The sequence below is a fragment of the Pelecanus crispus genome, chromosome 2 (genome assembly GCF_030463565.1).
Source record: "Pelecanus crispus isolate bPelCri1 chromosome 2, bPelCri1.pri, whole genome shotgun sequence".
NCBI lineage: Eukaryota > Metazoa > Chordata > Aves > Pelecaniformes > Pelecanidae > Pelecanus > Pelecanus crispus.
In genome coordinates this window covers 95,793,289-95,810,559 of record NC_134644.1, presented here as the reverse complement: position 1 = coordinate 95,810,559, position 17,271 = coordinate 95,793,289, and the positions used below count along the sequence as shown (strand labels likewise).

Genomic DNA, 17,271 nt, shown 5'->3' with positions numbered 1-17,271 from the left:
CCTCCCGCTCCCGCCGCCCTCGGGCGCCGGCGCTGGGCGGCCGCCCGCTCCCCTCCCCGGCGAGGAGGAGCGAGCCTCCCGGCCCCCCCAGCGCCGGAGGAGCCGGGCAGGGCATGTGCGTGCGGGGTGGTGCTTTCCGGAGGCGCAGCGAGCCCCGGGCGGGCTGCGCGGCGGCCGCGGCCGCCCTCCGCACCATGCCGCCGCCGCCGCCGCCGCCGCCGCCGCCGCGGCTCCTCCTCTCCGCCTCCCGCGCGGGAGCGCGCCCCGCTCCACTCCCCGGCTGCCTCCGCCTGCAGCAGCGGCGGCGGCGGCGGCGGCGGCGGCGGCGGCGCTGAGGGAGTTGCGCGGGCTCTGCCCGATGTGGCAAGAAGCGATGATGAGGAGGAGGAGACGCCGCTACCTGCTGGAGCGGGCAGAGCAGGCGGGCGGCGGCGGCTGCGGGGCGAGCGGCGAGCAGTCCCGCGCCCGGGACTGGCTCTACGAGTCCTACTACTGCATGAGCCAGCAGCACCCCCTCATCGTCTTCCTGCTCCTCATCGTGATGGGCGCCTGCCTGGCCCTGCTCGCCGTCTTCTTCGCCTCCGGGCTGGTAAGAGACGCCCTCCCGCCCCGGGACCCGCGCCGCCCGCCATCCCCGCCGCCGCCGCCCGGCTGCCACCGCCGCGCCCGGTGCCCTGCGCCCAGCCCAGCCGAGCTGGGACGGGGCGGGCGAGGGCCGGTGCTGCCGCTGCCGCTGCCGCTCCTGCGGGAGGAAAAGTTGGTGGCGGCAGGCGCCGGGGCGGCGGCTGCGGGGCCCGGGGACCCCCCGCCCAAACTTTGCCGGCCCGGTGATTTCGGGCGGCGCTGGAACGGGGGCAGCGCGGCTGATGGGGCGAAAACTGAGTCAACAAGCGCATCGAGTTTAATTCACTTAATTCATTGGCTCTGCTCCCTTCCAACTGGCAGCTCAGCCGTATTGGCCTTTTCTAGTGGCAGGGTTTTAAATCGCCGCACAAAAGCGCAGTCCGTGCCGGTATCGTATCGGAAGTAACATTTTTACGGCAGTTAAGCTGCGGCCGTTCCCGCCTTGATTTCCCCCCTCATTACACCATTTTTGAGCGTTTGACCCATTTTCTCAAGAAAGCGTCGGGGGCGGCGCAGCCTTCGTCTTTTAAGGGAGGTGAAGGTTGGCCGGTCGGATACCTTTTCTGCATGGCCGGTGCCTTCGGGAGGAAAAATATGTCACGGCGGCAGATGACAGTCGGTATCAGTTTATCTCGCCCAGAAATCGGTGGCGTTTTGCCCTTGCGTTGAACGCAAAGGAAAAGCTGCAGAGGGCAGTAAAATTCTTGCTCCTTACAGAGTTTTCCCGCTGAGAATGATTAGAGGCAGGCTGTTTGCATTGCTGTATACTTCTGAAGTAAAGAATGGGCATTTGAGGGGGGTCTCAGACTTTTTATCTTTTTTTTTTTAAATCTTCTAATGATCTTCTGGAGAGCTTGATGTTTCTTGAATAGAGCTAGTGATCTCTAAGAGCGAGGACGAGTAGGTTGGTATAATCGAGCGGATTTTCTTCTAGAGGCACTGCACGTAGCAGTGTTTGCTTAAACATGCAGAGAATCCTGCTTTCTTGCTTGTTATGACCAAACTTTTGTCTTAAAAACTGCAGGAACTGCTTGCAGGATTAGCTAAACTTAGAGTTAATTGGTGGTTTATTTCCTTTTAGTATTTGTATTAATTGCTTTTTGAGCTTTTTCCTTAAAGTGCCATTCCTACTAAATACAGCAGAGTTATAAAAGAGCTAATATGAGGCCAGTAATGGTGATGCCTCATAATTCAGTTGTTTAATGCCTAAATGTTTCAGTTTTGGAGCTCTGTGTATGAAGTACAGGTTCAACACCTTATCTCATTCTGGTGCGTTAACGGGGGTGCTTGTCCGTCAGGGCTGAGGGGACCAGCGATGGAAATGGAAGTCTGTCGGATACTAAGGCTGAGGCATAGTTAGGCGTGGGGACGTACACGATACTCGCATACAGTCAAGGCATCAGAACTTGGGCTTGACAAGTGTTTAGCACTAAATTTCATACCTTTCGGTCATGGTACAGTCTACAGCTTGTTTACAAGTTGCACATGCTTTTTTTTGTAATTCCATTTCTTGAGGTAAGTTATCGGTGGTAACAAGAGTGGCGTAACACTGGGCCCAGATCGAAGGACTGCTGGAAGTTATGAAAACAAAACTGTGAGCTGGCCAAATCTTGCCAGGCGTTACTGCTTCAGAAAGAGTGGATTTTATAGTTCAGTCTGCATTTGGAATTCCAGACATACCGGAAGGAAAGAAAATGCTTTTAAAACCTTTTTCCTGAGCCTTTATCGTCCTGTGGCTAACAACTGGACGGGTGAGTGGAGAGAGAGGTGGGGTTCATCCTTAAAGTTTCCAGTCAACGGATGAAAGTAACTTCAGGCGGAGAGAAAGCTTGCCTATACGGACTTCCAGCCACAGGATGTTGGGCAAAATCCTTTGGAGCCCTGCCCAGAGTTTCACCTAAAAGCATTTTATTATAGTCTAGCTCTGGTTGCATTTCTGATTAAAATATTCCTGAAGGTTTAGATCTGTTTCTCCCGCACCTGAATAAAGAATACACTTTTTATATAGCTGTGGAATCTTAGTCTTTTTTTTGGTGCCTGGTGATATAAAAGGGGCAAGCAGTTATGAGTGTCTGAGCCACAAGAGCCAATATTAATATCTTTGTCTTTATTTTGCACATCCAGTACGTATGCGATTGTTTTGATAGAAGATTCAGATTTTGTAGAGGAGGCGCAATGGAAGAGAAGTGGGGTAGTTCTGTGTAGGTCTGTGCTGTGCATTTGAAGTTAAAGGAAATCTTTCTTAACAGTTGTTTCCTTTAGATTTCGTACAAAGCAGTTAAGATTTTACTGAAAATTACTTAAGCCTGTTGTGGAAACAAAACTCCAAAATGACTCACCGTAATACTCGATCCGTATTTCTTACTTGTACTTAAAAGAACAGCTTAGAACGTGGAATGGGGGATCAGTCATTGTTCAGAAAAAATGGATATTTGTGAAGCATGAACCATTTTTATGTTCCAGGCTTTCTGAAAAAAAAAAAAAAAAACCCCTGAAACCATTGGAAGTGAGAGGCTTTCCTTCTATTTTAATTTTTTATTCAGTTGTTAAAATATATCACTGTGATGTCTGAGTTGCCTTTTTTTTTTTTTTTTGGCAATGTATTCTTAAGTGTTCCCAAACACAGCCAGCCACACAGGGATGTATTCCACTTACTCAGCTATTTCAACCTGTCAGAATACCAGCTGTAGCCTTCCTGATTTCAGATGAAAAATTTATAAAAGCTGTTGCAAAATTACAGTAAACGAGATTACTTACAGAGTGTGCCTGGAAATCTGATTACTTTTCTTTCAGACAGTGTACTGCTATAGTTTCTGAGAGAGGTTTCTTGGGAGATTTTGGTTTTGTTTGTTTCAGAAAAATATTGTGATCTTGACCTCTGGAATTAAGCACTCTATCTTCTCAAGCACTAGATATAGGCTCCCAAAGTCTGCTTGAAAGATGATCGCTCAGAGCTTGGATTTTTAAATAATGTAGTGATAGTATCAACCATTGAATTTCCTGTGTCAAAGTATCCTCTGAATTTTTCTGTACCTGGCGTGAACTGAAAACTGGCAAACTGGGATCAGTCATCCATGTTTAGCTGCTGCTTTAATCGATAGAGAGTAAATTGTTTTCCCAAACCTGTGAAAGCCTTCCAGTGCTTAGAAATGCCAGAGGTCAGCTTCATTTTCTGTCTGGTTATTGTCATGTTCTTTTTATATAATATGTAGGACAAACTCATTATTTGATCCCCTCTCCCTTTTTAGTACTAAAAACTTATGACCATTTTTAGTGGTATCTAGAACAGTTTTGTCTCTGGCCAGAGCATATCTTTTATAACTGCAATTTGCAGGAGTTAAAAAAAATGCCATTTTTAAATTCGTAACGTAGAATGTGAGTGTATCTGAAATATCTGTAGTTTTGATGTTTTGTTTCTTACGTGGTTAAACAAAACTCTGACTGAAAACAGGGATGATGCCCAAATTGTACAATTTATTGGAAGGCCATAACTTTATCGATGTATTTTCTAGACATAAAGAGTGCCCGCTCCATAGATCAAGGCCTGAATAAAAATGTACAGTTCAGGGTTATCAGCATCTTTTAGCACTTGTGGTGTAAGTGGGAGAAGACCTAAGTCTTTCAAGATCTTCTTTCTGTCCCTTTTCCCAAAACTCAAGGTCCGCCAATCTGCTGCCAGATACACATGTGTTTTCTTTTAGACTGGCCTGTGCCCCTTGCTCAGAGACTGCAAGCCTGCTGTGCGGTGTTTACCTTTACCACTAGTCTACAGCCCTTGTCTGTCTTCCGAATCCTTGCTGCTACATGTGACCTTGTAAAGCTCGTAAGATGTGTTTGTGGATGTGTTGACGTTGATGTGAAGCCGCATGTTTCTTGATGGTATCACTGGCCAAGTGGAGCAAGTGTTGGGTGAAAAGTGCTTCTACAACGTGGCATTCTGATGCCCTCCATCTTCTAAAGCACCATGAGATGGCTTTGGGTTAGCTGCCTAATGATTGTCTGTGGAGCAGAGATATTACTTACCTCCCTCAACCAGTTCTTTGAAGTTTCTGAAAGTTCATGAGCATGCTGGTAGGCTCAGTTATGATTCCTGAAACTGTTTCCTGATTCATAAATCCAAGAAACTAAAGGTTGGCTGCACAACTGCATCACTGACATGCCCAAATACCTTCTGCAGCAAAAGTGGGAGTAGGCAATCATTCTTAAAGGGGGACTACAACTAACTAGGGAGGTGTACCTGCAACATGGCAGATGTACGTTCTGCAGGAACGGGTTTTCTGGCATCAGACTGACTGAAGGTATCTTCAGCTGATCCTGCATGAAAGCAGAGGTAGCCGCCTCATTCTGAAGGAGCACATTAAAACTTTTTAGCTGCCAACCTGGCTGGCAGGGAACTGTCTCTGTGCAAAGAGAAGAGGATCAGAAGAGCCCTGTAAGCCTCCTGGGGCTTGAGCTGGGTTGTGCCATTTCTTTGGGCCCTTGGTCAGAATGACAGCAAATCCTCCCTCTAATTGTTCTTAATCTGTCTAAAAGAAATCCTTGCTGCTTCTGGTAAAAACTGGACTTCAACCAAACCCTTCCAGATTTCCATGATCAGAATCTCATCCTGAAATGGAGGGGGAAAAGTCTTCAAGTCCATGTGGGAAAAGTAGCTTTGGAAGACATATTCCATCATTCTCATCACAGTGTCTCAAGTGATTAGGTGTCTCTGCATAAGGGCATCTGCTGCGTGCCTCTGGTAATGTTGTCATCAGTACTCTGGATGTGAAAAATTCATCCGTCCACACCAAAAGGTCACCACACTGACATTGTGGTGATGTTATATTCCTATTCATGAGATGCTCTGTTATAACCTAATTGCGTAGAATAATACAGCTGTATTGTAAGTTCACAGCCTTATTGTAAGTGCATTTGTACTCTCAATTTTAGGAATCTTTTGAGATCGGCCCCATGTAATTCAAAGCTTTTTTGGTTCAAGAGCACCACCTGTCTTCCCAAAGTCCAAGAATACCCAAGGTCTGAAAGCATTCCTTGGAATCCTTGCAGACTGAAAGTAAGCCAAAGCATCTCCTATACTGTTTTCAAACTCCAGCATATCCATTCCCCCAAAACAAAGATAAGTCACAACAAAGCTAATGAAGTAGGAAAATCCTCACTAATTGAAGGACAAGCAGAGACAGGGTTGTTTGCATGCTTGATGCTGTGGCTGTTGTGCCCAGGAAGTATCCTACCTCTTCTTAAACTCATTCTGCCAGATTATTGCTACTACCAAGATGAGGAAGAAATCAAAACAAACATTAGTGTATTTATAATGCGTTTTCTTTCCATAATTCCAGCTATAATGGAGCATACAGTTCTGCTTTCAAGTCCCCTATTAAAATGTTCCATGAGGAAATCCTATGTTTCTAATTTTCTTTCTTGTCTCTAGGCACCATAATCCTACAATATATTCTTCCAGCTATAGTTGCTTGCTATTTGGCAGCTACAGTTGCTGGCTATTTGATACAGTCTTAGGATATTGCCATCCCTGCCAAATGTTCCTTCCAGTAGTATCTTTGGTTCTGTGAGCATGACCTATGTAGCCAGTATTACCTCTTTAGTCAGACCTGTAAAGGTTGCTGCACGTTCCTGTCTGAAGCGGCAATTGCCTAGCTTTGTGTCTGGTTTCACTCCCCTGTACTACATCAGTCCAGGCCTTTTATTGTTTCATTTGCTAACGACACTCCCAGTACATCTGTGGTTACTTTTAACGCTGCTGAGAACTTGTCTCATTTGCCAGTCCCTAACAAGCCTGGAAACAGAGACCCATCAAGATAATGAGGTGCCAGTGGCAACCTCACTCTGCCTACCTCTGTCTCATCCCTCATACTGAGTAACCTGAATGCTGAATAAGAACTGGATAAAACCATAGGTATGGCTATGTTGGAAAAATACTTAGCCTTGAACTGTATTCTTAATAAAGTAAAGTTTTGTGGATACCCCGTGAATAGAAAGCTTATTTAATGTCACAAATTGTGACTCAAAACGGTGAATCCACAACTCCTAATCATTACTGCAGCTGCCAAAAATGACAAATAACATACCGACTAGAGCTGTTGTTTGCTGAGGTGCAATGGGAATACAACAGATGATGGATTAGGCTACGATTGTCTGCTCTCTTGATCAGCATCAAGCCAGGTATGTGGATTCACAAATCATGTATTGGCAACTTCACAGTGGATCTGCCATGCCCCTGTGAATACCTGTCTGCTTATGTTGCTTGAAATTTTTTAAATTGGTTTCAAGTTCCTTGTTGTGGACAAAGATATGTGACCCATTTGTGGGGATCTTAAAACACCTATAAAAATGGTGAATAGGTTTCTTTGGTTGAGCCTTCAAGAGGTCTCCTAGATTAAGGACATTAACCAGAGATCACAGTCCCTACGTTTATGCTGTGAATAAGAAAACTTCTCCCCATTGTAATGGTAGCAGTCACTGGACTCTTCCAGACTGCGCTGTGCATCACTCCAAGCTGATGGCGGCGTGGGCATTTAGCACAGATAGAAGTGATCTGCAACTCTCTTGAGTGGCTGGGTGTGCCAGCATCATGGGAACAAAGTGCAGCTGAACACCTGTAGTGTTTCATCCTGTGCCTGCATCCCCAGTCATAGCCAAGCTGTGATCCCAAACAAGCTAAGTGCTGCCACAGCGGCTTCTGCGTATTTCAGAAAGAACTGAGTCAGCTCAAGCCTTATTGATATGGGATGATGAGAAGATGCCAGCAGATTAAACTTCTGATTTTGGGGATCTGGACCCCAAAATAAGTGAATTAGCACAATTCTGCCCCTTTTCCCTACTTTCTCTTTTTTCCTTTGAGCACCACTCCTGATCCTATTAAAAAAAAACCAGCTCCACACATTTTCTTCTCCAGATCTTTTATTTTTATATGTCAAATAAGCAGCCTCCGGACACTGAACCTTATTCAGAAGATGCTGAAAATTTAAAGGACTATTGCACCATCTGTGAAGAGGAGTGTGAGGCTGTCTGTACAATTACCCTCCCAGTTGTCTTGTTTCTCCAACCTGTATAGGAAGATTTTCTTTATCTCTTGTCTCTAAACAGAACTCTTGTGCTTAGTGGTGCCTACGTGATATAAAAGTCCTTTGCTGTTCCTGGTGAGAACCTGTTCCAGGCTTGTGTCTGGGAGAAGCGGAGGAAGAAGCACCCATCACCACTGGCCTCTCAGCCTTGCCCTCAGTTCTGTTGTGTGAGCATCCACTTCTTTCACCATCCATGGTTCTAGTTTTCAACTTTCTCTAACCTGGCAGATGTGCTCCAGAGTACAGGAGCAATGGCTTCTGGTTGCATGCTCAGAGCGTGCTCCAGAGGGCAGCTGGGGTAAGATGTGCTCTGGCTTGGATGCGTTTCCCTTATAGCTTCAGGTGCAACCAGTCTAGTGTTTGATCATCGGATAGTCCCGTGAGATCCCATGTGGACTGCTGGCTTTTCAGAGGCACTCACTGGGGTTTGCAAAAGTAGTTAGAGCTTGCTTTTTCCACCTGCTTCCTTAGGCAGCTGAACTGTGTGCTGTGGGACCTCTTAAAGAACCCAAATGCTATGGCATGCACAGTTGGACCTGCCCATTGACTGGATAAGTTGGTTTGCCGTGCTTCCATTCCAGGTAAAATTTCCCCATCCATATCTCCAATTTGCTAGGACTTTGGTCAGCCCTGCAGGAAAATCTGAAGAAAACTAGATTCCCCCAGCTCCTTTTCCAGAAAGACTGAAATGAGGCTGAAGACTCGGACACTTCATTTCTCCTGAGAGGTGTGTTAGGGAAACAGATGCTCTGTGAACGTGGCTCAGCACCTGCTTGCTAGTGCTCCCATAGAATCATAGAACCATTTAGATTGGAAAAGGCCCTTAAGATCATTGAGTCCAACCGTAAACCTAACACTGCCGAGTCCACCACTAAACCATTTCCTTAAGCACCACGTCTACATGTCTTTTAAATACTTCCAGGCATGATGACTTAACCACTTCCCTGAGCAGCCTGTTCCATTCCATTGATAACCCTTTCGGTGAAGAAATTTTTCCTGATATCCAATCTAAACCTCCCCTGGTGCAACTTGAGGCCGTTTCCTCTGGTCCTATCACTGACTGCTTGGGAGAAGAGACCAACACCCACCTCACTACAGCCTCCTTTCAGGTAGTTGTAGAGAGCGATATGGTCTACCCTGAGCCTCCTTTTCTGCAGACTAAACAACCCCAGTTCCCTCAGCCACTCCTACTCCTCCTAAGTCGCTCCTCTCGCTTTATATACCCGGGCAGGTGGATGGATTCCCTTTCTTTGATGCAGCCCACTGTGGTGGTCCTTTCTGCTGGCACAGTGGTCTGAGCACAGTCTACTCTGGTGAAGACCTAGGAGGTGGTAGGCTGTCCAGACTAGTAGCTGGTCCTGTAATCCCCACTGGCACCCCACTAGCTTGTGCCAGAAAGCGGCCATAGCCTTTCAGTTGGGCTTGTTTTCTGCCCCAGTGAGTCCAGGCAATTTCCAAGCCAGACTGGCAGATGATGGGATTTTAGACACTTCTTAAGTGACATGACATCTTTTTAAGGCTAAAATAATTTACCAGATTGTTTTTGGTTTCTTTGATTTTTAATATTTTCTCACCTGTGCCTTAATGAAATGCGTAACAGTACTGGTTAAATAAGCCCTCAGCTAGCACTGAATCGAAATGTCTGGATTTGCAGAATATCTTTTGCTCTGTTTCCTATGAATGTGTCTGAAGTTTGGCTCCTTTATAGAGCTATTATTTGGCACAGTTACATTTCAAATGTAAGTTAACATGGTGGTTACCTTTATTTGAAATTTTATCATTATAGAAGTAATACCCATTGCAGAACGTGGGCCTGATCCTGGAGTCAAAAATGAAATAAGAAATCTTTTTGGTTTGAAGTCAGTTGAACTGAGAGACGAATGAAAGCGTGGAAAGGGTCCTTAGGGGAGTAAACTTCAAGAACCTTTTCTGCGATAATAACAACTGTGTTTAGTAAGTAATTGCAAAACCTTAGGAAAAACTTGAAAAGTAATTATACAATGACCGTAGAGACTTTTCAATATTAAAACTATTTTTCATGTTACCTTATTATGCTGATATGTTAAATCTGTGGCATATTCTTGCAAAATGTATTTTTGAAGGACCTGGTAGAGAAAGAAGCCAAAGCTTACCTTTTGCTTCATTAAACAGACCTTCAAAATCAGCACTGTTTCCTCATGTGCTAAAACTTATGTGCTTCCTGGTTCAAATTTTGTGATTCTTACTTTTAAGCAAGTTCCATCTTGACATTTTTTCATGATTACAGCCAGATTCTCAAGTTATTATGTCAGGACTAAAGTGGTGAGGGAAAGCCACCTTTTAGCTTCAATTTAAAAGTGACAGCCGAAGTAGGTAACTGTCAGTATTAACTAGCTCAAAGATCGAATGAGTACTTCAGTATTTCTGACTTCCATGGGTCTATATGGGTACAAGGAAGGCCATAATTTCACTTTCAATGTGTTGCAGCACAGCTAATCTGAAAAACATGTCTTTGAGTCCTGTGAAGTAATGTATTATCCATAATGCTTAACTGATGGGGCTCTTTCAACATGACATATTTTGAATATATTTAACTGGAAGCATACATATTTCATAAGTGTTTTACTCAATTTATCTTCGTGTGTCCACGTTTTGGGACGTTGCATAAATAGAAGTTGTATTTATTGGAGAGTTTCTTTAAGATTATTTTAATAATAAGAGGAGGAAGTATTTTGAGAACATCTGAAAAACAAGCTAAACTAAGTTATTAAATCACATTTTTGGAGAGGAATTCAGAACCAATACATGTAGAATAAAGCACGCAAGAAGGATGTGTTGATCACTACATGTACATTAGAAATAATCTAAATGATATGAGTGGGTGCTAATTAGCTCTGGAGCTTGAAATAATTAGTTTCATCAAAGTACAACCTTCTGCTCGCTTTGCTGCATATTGTCTCAACCCTCTTCTGAAGGGGACACTTCAGGGAGCAGAATATAATTAACTGCTGTTGCTGTCTGGGACATGGTTTATCTTCTGTGGCTGCCAGCTGGTGTCATCGGGTAGGACAATTTTATAAGTGCACCAGCTGAGTGTTGTAGCCACTAGTAACCGGGTTGGACCGTCTTGTTTTTCATAGGCTGTTCAATGTCTTAAAGTAGAGCTACTTTTGGTAATTGTCAGCCTGAGAGAAGATTGAGATGGTGCTGGATGACCAAAAGGCGTGACAGTCCCGTTCACATTCCCTGACCCGCTGTGGGCCCTCTGAACCCCAGCTTATTAAATAAATGGTTGTATGCACTGACAGATTTTATATGACATGTGGTTAACAAGATGAGAGGATACAAAATGATGGAAAATAAATCCAGAGGGAGGAAACTGCCCATGTGGCAAATGAGCATGTATAAAGAAACAGGAAAAACTGCTCACCGTTCAGGTTGGTTGCACGGGGTTTGCACAGGGCATATTTATGTATATAAAATATACAAGCACACACCCCCTGATTCTGCTAATTATGTTTTTGGCAGTGATAGGTGTCTGTCCTCTATCCCATGGCACACGGTACAGTAGGAATGGTCACAGGCTCATGGGGTTCCCTGGCTACACATTTGCATGCAGGCAGCTCAAGTGGAGGTTGTTCCCTGTTAGTCTGAGATGGACACTACCTTTAAAAAGCACAAGAGCTGTATCAAAGGACGGTTGTGCTCACTCCATGCAGAGAAAAGAAACCTTAAAACCAAATGTTACTCCATCAGTATCTAGCCACTGTGTTGCAGCTTTGACCATCCTTGGAAACCTATCTTTTCTAGTTCTTTTGTATTCATCGGAAATGGTGGTGGTGATAGGACCAGAATTGGTTACGGTGGTCATCATGCATTGAGGTGGCATCATGATGTTCTCTTTTGTTTATTCTTTTCCTATGTTCTGCATTTTGGGTTGTTTTTTGACTGCTAGTGAGAGCCAAAGTGATGTTTTCATGGGTCGACCTATGATAAACACCAAATAACTCCGTTTCTAAGTGTCAACCCAGAGCCTGTTGTTATGTGTATAAAATTAGGATTGTTTTGTCTGAGCTGCATCACTTCACATACATCTCCACTGAAATTCATCTGCCATTTTCTTGCTCAGTAGTGACTGTTATGAGATCCGTTTGTAATTCTTCATAGTGGGCCCTCATCTTTGTCAGATTGCTATTCACCCCTTTTCCCAAATTGTTTATGGATATGCTGAACAACATATACCCTGGGATTCCTGAGGACTTTTGTGGGCACTTTGGGACCTTTGTTTTTAACACATTTTCCCAGGATAGATACCGGACCTACTGGTACTTCCCTTAGTCTTTGAGAGTGATCCCAGGAGAGACTGGCATCACATCATGTTCCTGTCTTTGGATACTGGGGCACTTTTCGGTGGAGGTTATGTTTTATTACAGTTTTAGCTCTTTCCCTTGAGTCCAATTGGGCCTTTCTGGTGAACCCTATCTGCTTGTGGTGATTCTTTTTACATTTCATTCTCTTGCTTTTCTCTGTGATGCCTTATGCTGATACTTCAGTTTGAGACAGATCCTCTGATATGTTCCCCCTGTATAGAATATTGTGGAATGAGAATTACCCCACACTGAACACAGATACAGAAAAACCCCACCCTTTCTGCTACAGTCTGCTCTTCTCTAACTGTTCTTTTTAATATCTGCATCATCTGTTTGCTTAGAAGACCTTTAGCAGGCTGCCAACTCCTGATTAAGTTTCAAAAAGAATATACTACTTATTTTTATACTCTTAAAAATTATTTCTCAAGCTCTTTTCTTGTCCTGCATTACTGAGTCTTTATATTAATCCTGATAAATTTTATGATCCTTTTTATTATCTCCTTTACTTTTTTTTTTTTCTCTAAAGGTAGTTTTTAGAAGCTTCACTGCTTGGCTCTTCAGTCATTCTGGTTGTGTTTTGGTCTTTCTCAAGTTGTTTTGGGGAATTGATTAGCTTTTAGCCTGTGCCTCTGAGTTTTGTAGTGTCTTCAGGCCACCTACAAAGATTTTAATCTGTAAGCTTCTAGCTTCCCCTTTCAATTTTAGTGTTTGGGTTTTGTTTCTCATTTGTTTGCTTAACAAGCTTTGTCATTGTTATAAAGCAGCTTCTCAATAGTAACATTTTATGAACCAGGTTCTTTCCACATCTTGAGCTCAGATTGAGTGTTTTATCTTTCTTTGTACGGGTGTGTGTTTGTTTGTTTGTTTGTTGTGTTTTTCAGCTGTGCATGAGACATAGACAGTCATCTCAGCTTCCATCTGCTGTTGCGATCCTTAGCCAGTCTAGCTGGGAGTCACTGAAGTATCCCTTGACCTGTTGTGTTTTCTTCTTTGACAGCCTTTCTTATCTCTGCATTTCATAGAATCTCAAATAGTTTCCATCCTGGATGGATGACCAGTCGTCTAGGTCATTTATTTTGATAAGCCTTTGCTGTTCAGTGTACTTTTTTGGTTCATGGGGACTTTATGCTATTTGTTGATTCTCCTAGATTGTTAATACAAGCCTTTCTTCAATCCCTGCTGAAGTGTATGGCTTTCAATCTTTTCTGCTTTTTCAGTATTCTGCTGATGGTCTTTTTTCCACCAAGTTTTCAGTAAGACTGTTCTGTAAATAACGTTGTTTTAACAACAGGCATTTCAGTTCTTCATCTAGCTCCTTAGGCTTTTAGTGTTTATATAGAAGGGTGTATACTTTCACGTGGGTGTTTTATTTCTCTGCAAAATTTTTAAAATGTGAGTCTGTCTGGTTTGGCTTTTCTTTGTCATTTCCTTCTTCTTTGAGTTTAATCAACTTCTGTTCTTTCCTTTAGTTGAGAATTACAGGTCTCCATGACATTACTGCTTCTCTTAAAGCATGTACTATGTTTCTGTAACCCCTTCTCTTTGAATGGTTTCCTATGATCTTTGAAGTGCCAGCAACCTAATTGTTTTCTGGTTTAGATTAAGCTCAGCTACCTTCTAGAGGCTCCCTCCCTATTCCCAGAATTTCCCTGTTTCTTTGAATTTTCTTCTTGTTTTTAACCATTTTCTTAGCTGCTTATTGAACTTTTGCTTGTCAACCTGTCTTGTTTTGGGAACATTTCTGGGAATGATACCATAGTTCTTTGCCTCTTCACTAGCAACCAATATTTTGCCTCCAGAACTTTTCTTTTAACCTTTCTCACGTTACTGTTGGCACAGCAGCCATGGCCTTTGACTCTTCCTCAGCACCTCCAATGAGCCTTTCCAAACCCTCTGTGAGTTCTAATGCTTGTGCATTAAGCAGAGAAATCGGTGATCTCTGGTATGTCAGACTTTGTATTCCTGGTAATCATTGCTACAACACTGAGGCAGGCGAGGTTCACTCGTAGCTATCAGGCACAAGCACGGTAGTCAAGTACATAGGTGGTCAGAAGGATATTCACAATACCTACATGGTCATTGTGTTATCACTGTTAGTCCTATGTGCTAACTAGGACAGACGCTGTGAAGTCAAAGAGCAGTTCCTGTTGATTTCACCAGGGTTGTGGCACTGTTGCAAAATGCCTCGCTTCTCATACAGGGGTGGATTTTACAGTGCACATTGTTCATGACTTTCAAGTTTGAGGAGAGGCTCCAGGTGACCAGAATGCCATCTGAAGGATTTGAATGAAGTCTTACTACTTCAGTAGCGTCACAATATACTAACAAATACAAAATGATCTAGAATCTGGCCATGAATGCAGGACTGCTTCTTGCTGGTTATATATGACATCACGCAGCAGGTTGGGAGTTGTAATGCCAGTCAGAATTACCTGATACATGCCATGTGCAAATTGGTGGACTGATTGCGGACTGGCAAGGAGTCAAATATCACCGTATGCTAACAGCAAGTGTAGACTGCACATCAGACTCATTAATAGAACTGAATTTCTCAAGACAACAGACATCATGAAACAACTGGATTTGAGCCTGATGCTGTTATCATTGATCTACCAAGCCAAACAGGGAACGCTGAATCAGAGGGAAAAAATCTCAGACATGCAATTACATAGGGCCTTAGTGAAAACCAAAAGCTTTGTTGACACAAACTTCAGGACAGTTTGATTAAAAGGTACAGTTCAATTAATTTTCTGCTAGTGTCCTTGAATGTGTTGCACAAAGCTCAGTAAAAGCTTAAAAAAAGAAAAAAGGCAGATGAGAAAGCTTCTAACCAGGCAGCTAAGCAAGAAAAACAAGCGAAGCTTTGTGTTATGAAAGATAAAAGGTGGGCACGAAAGGCAGAGGAGTTTTTCTAAGTTGTGGATCTGGAAAATACGATGTGGGCTTGGAAACAGCATCTGGCCTTAAAGGCACTGCACCATTTATGAAGATGGACTAATAATGATGGAATTGCTAGAAAAGAAATCTGAGATGGGGCAAAACTTTTCAGTTGTCCTAAATGATGAAGTCCTAGATGAAGCTGTACAGCTACTTGGCCAGGAGCAGGATGCAGCACTTCGTAATAAAATGGAGATTTTTCCAGCTGTCTAGCAGATGGCACACAATGCAGTCAGCCAGAAGCAAATTCACTAAAATATAAAACCATGGGATAAGAGTCGCAAGTAGCAAGAAGACTTTGGCAGCTTTTTGGCTTTGTAGAGAACTATTTCTTGAAGTGTCAGAGAATTGAAACACTGTCCACTTTTACAAAGGGCAGGGTGATGATATGTCTTCTGAAATTCGTTCTAGTTTTCTCAAGTCCTGGAAAAGACTTTACAGGAAAAATGGGCAGTTTTTGCTATATATTCTTTCAGTCAGTTAGTCTGGTTAAAGGAAGATGTTGTCCTGTTTTGATAGAGAGATCAGTAAGTTAGTAGTCCTTGAGCCGTGTAACTTTTTTTTTAATACTCAACATTTTTGAAAATAGATGTATGAAATCATACATAGTTATAATGTCTCAGGAACACTACTCACTTGTTTTTATATTTACATTTAGAAAGTGTTTCACTGATCTCAGCAAAAAGTGATTTCAGTAGGAATTTAATATAGTAAACGGTTCGAGTTAATTCAAAGCGTGTGGTATTTCAGATCCCAGCAGGAGTCCTCTGTATATAGACTGCTGTCAAATTCCAGTAAATGAAAAGAATAAAGGAAAAAGTACCAAAAGAACGAGGGACCATGGTAAAAGATTTCATGCTAAAACTGGTATTTTAAATGCTTGTTTGTTCATTTTTATAGAGTACTTTGTAAAGCTCTATGGTTTTATATAAAACAGTGAAGTGCTCTACAGCAGCTTTGCTGTTTAAAATTAAACTGAGGGCATGGCATTATCTGGGAAAGGAAAGAACAGGATGTAGAATGAGAGAAGGTTGTGGGCTTTGGAAAGATGAGTGAAAGTGATTCTTCAGATTTTAGTGGTGATAAGATTATCACACACTTCTGAAGAATTTATGGGGGTTGGAAAAATTGCTAACAGTAGACTTTAATTTCTTCAGTAATTAAAAGACAGCAAGATAGAAAACACTCAGGAAGACAGAGCTCTCAGGCAAGTTCCATGTATGGCAGGCTTAGCCATTATGTTCGAAAGTGTCATGCTGATATTTTAATTCCATTAGCTCTGGTGTATTTTAATTTCTGAGACTAGCAACAAAAAAGAAGGAAAGTGTTTTGAGTGGGTTTTTTTTTCCCCACCTCTTCGGGAAATGGTTGGGAAAACAGAACAGTTAGCCTTCAGGATTTGTCTTTGCATCCAAAATCATATTCTAACCTGCTAAACACACTGATGATTGCAAATATTGATCAGGATGCTGAAAGTTTTAAATGTCCTGCTCTCAAAGTTACAATTTCATAAACTTTTAGTTCCTCTGAAGTAATAGGAAAATATTGTTAAAAGTAGTTTCCAAAATAAACCCCTGCCTCACACAGCCTACTTTGGTTGACCTGACATTAACATGTATTTTACAGGCAGGATGGTGAAAAATCCCCCTGTACACATTAAGGCTTTCTGGAAAGGATCCAAATTGTAGTAAGAATTGTTTTCTCATCTATTTTTTAATTGCTTAATGTATATCCTATTCTGTCTTTAAATTTCAATTTAACTTCAGAATACATACAGTGTACGGTGCAATGCAAGCAGGTTGCGACATCGGAAGCAGGGTGTTTTGTAGTCAGCTGAGAGAGGTGACGTCCCACTGCAGCCGGTGAGGTTGTGTTCAGTTACCTGTGATGAGAACTGATGCACTGTGGTCTAATTTTTTTTCTTGAATATGTTTATACCAAAACAAAATGCAAAATTGTGCAATTGCCAAGCAGAGAAGGGGAGAAAGCAGAAATAAAATTTTGGATTTAGTGATCAAAATGGCTCACCTAAGTGCTGAGAGCAGTGTACGCTTAAAAAAAAAAAAAAAAAAAAAGGAAATTGACTGATTAGCTGTTAATTTGTAACAAACATTTTGATGGATTCATCTAATGATAGAATACATACATAGAAATATGTAGCTATGTGACCATATATATGCTCTAAACTGAAATCTAAATATTGTTGATTTGTTATGAAGCAAGATTGTCCTAGAAAGCACAATATCTTTTTTTTTTTACTGAAATGAAGCGTACTGTTGAAG

General features: G+C 42.6%; 1 protein-coding gene across 1 annotated transcript in view; it reads left to right on the top strand.

Annotated features, from left to right (window-relative positions):
- Positions 1-358: 358 nt before the first annotated feature.
- The window catches only part of ADCY2 (adenylate cyclase 2), a 241,385-nt gene continuing 224,472 nt past the window's right edge, over positions 359-17,271 (top strand). Inside the window, exon 1 of the mRNA XM_075705183.1 lies at positions 359-589. Coding sequence (XP_075561298.1) covers positions 359-589 — 231 coding nt within the window. The remainder of the gene's footprint in view (positions 590-17,271) is intronic.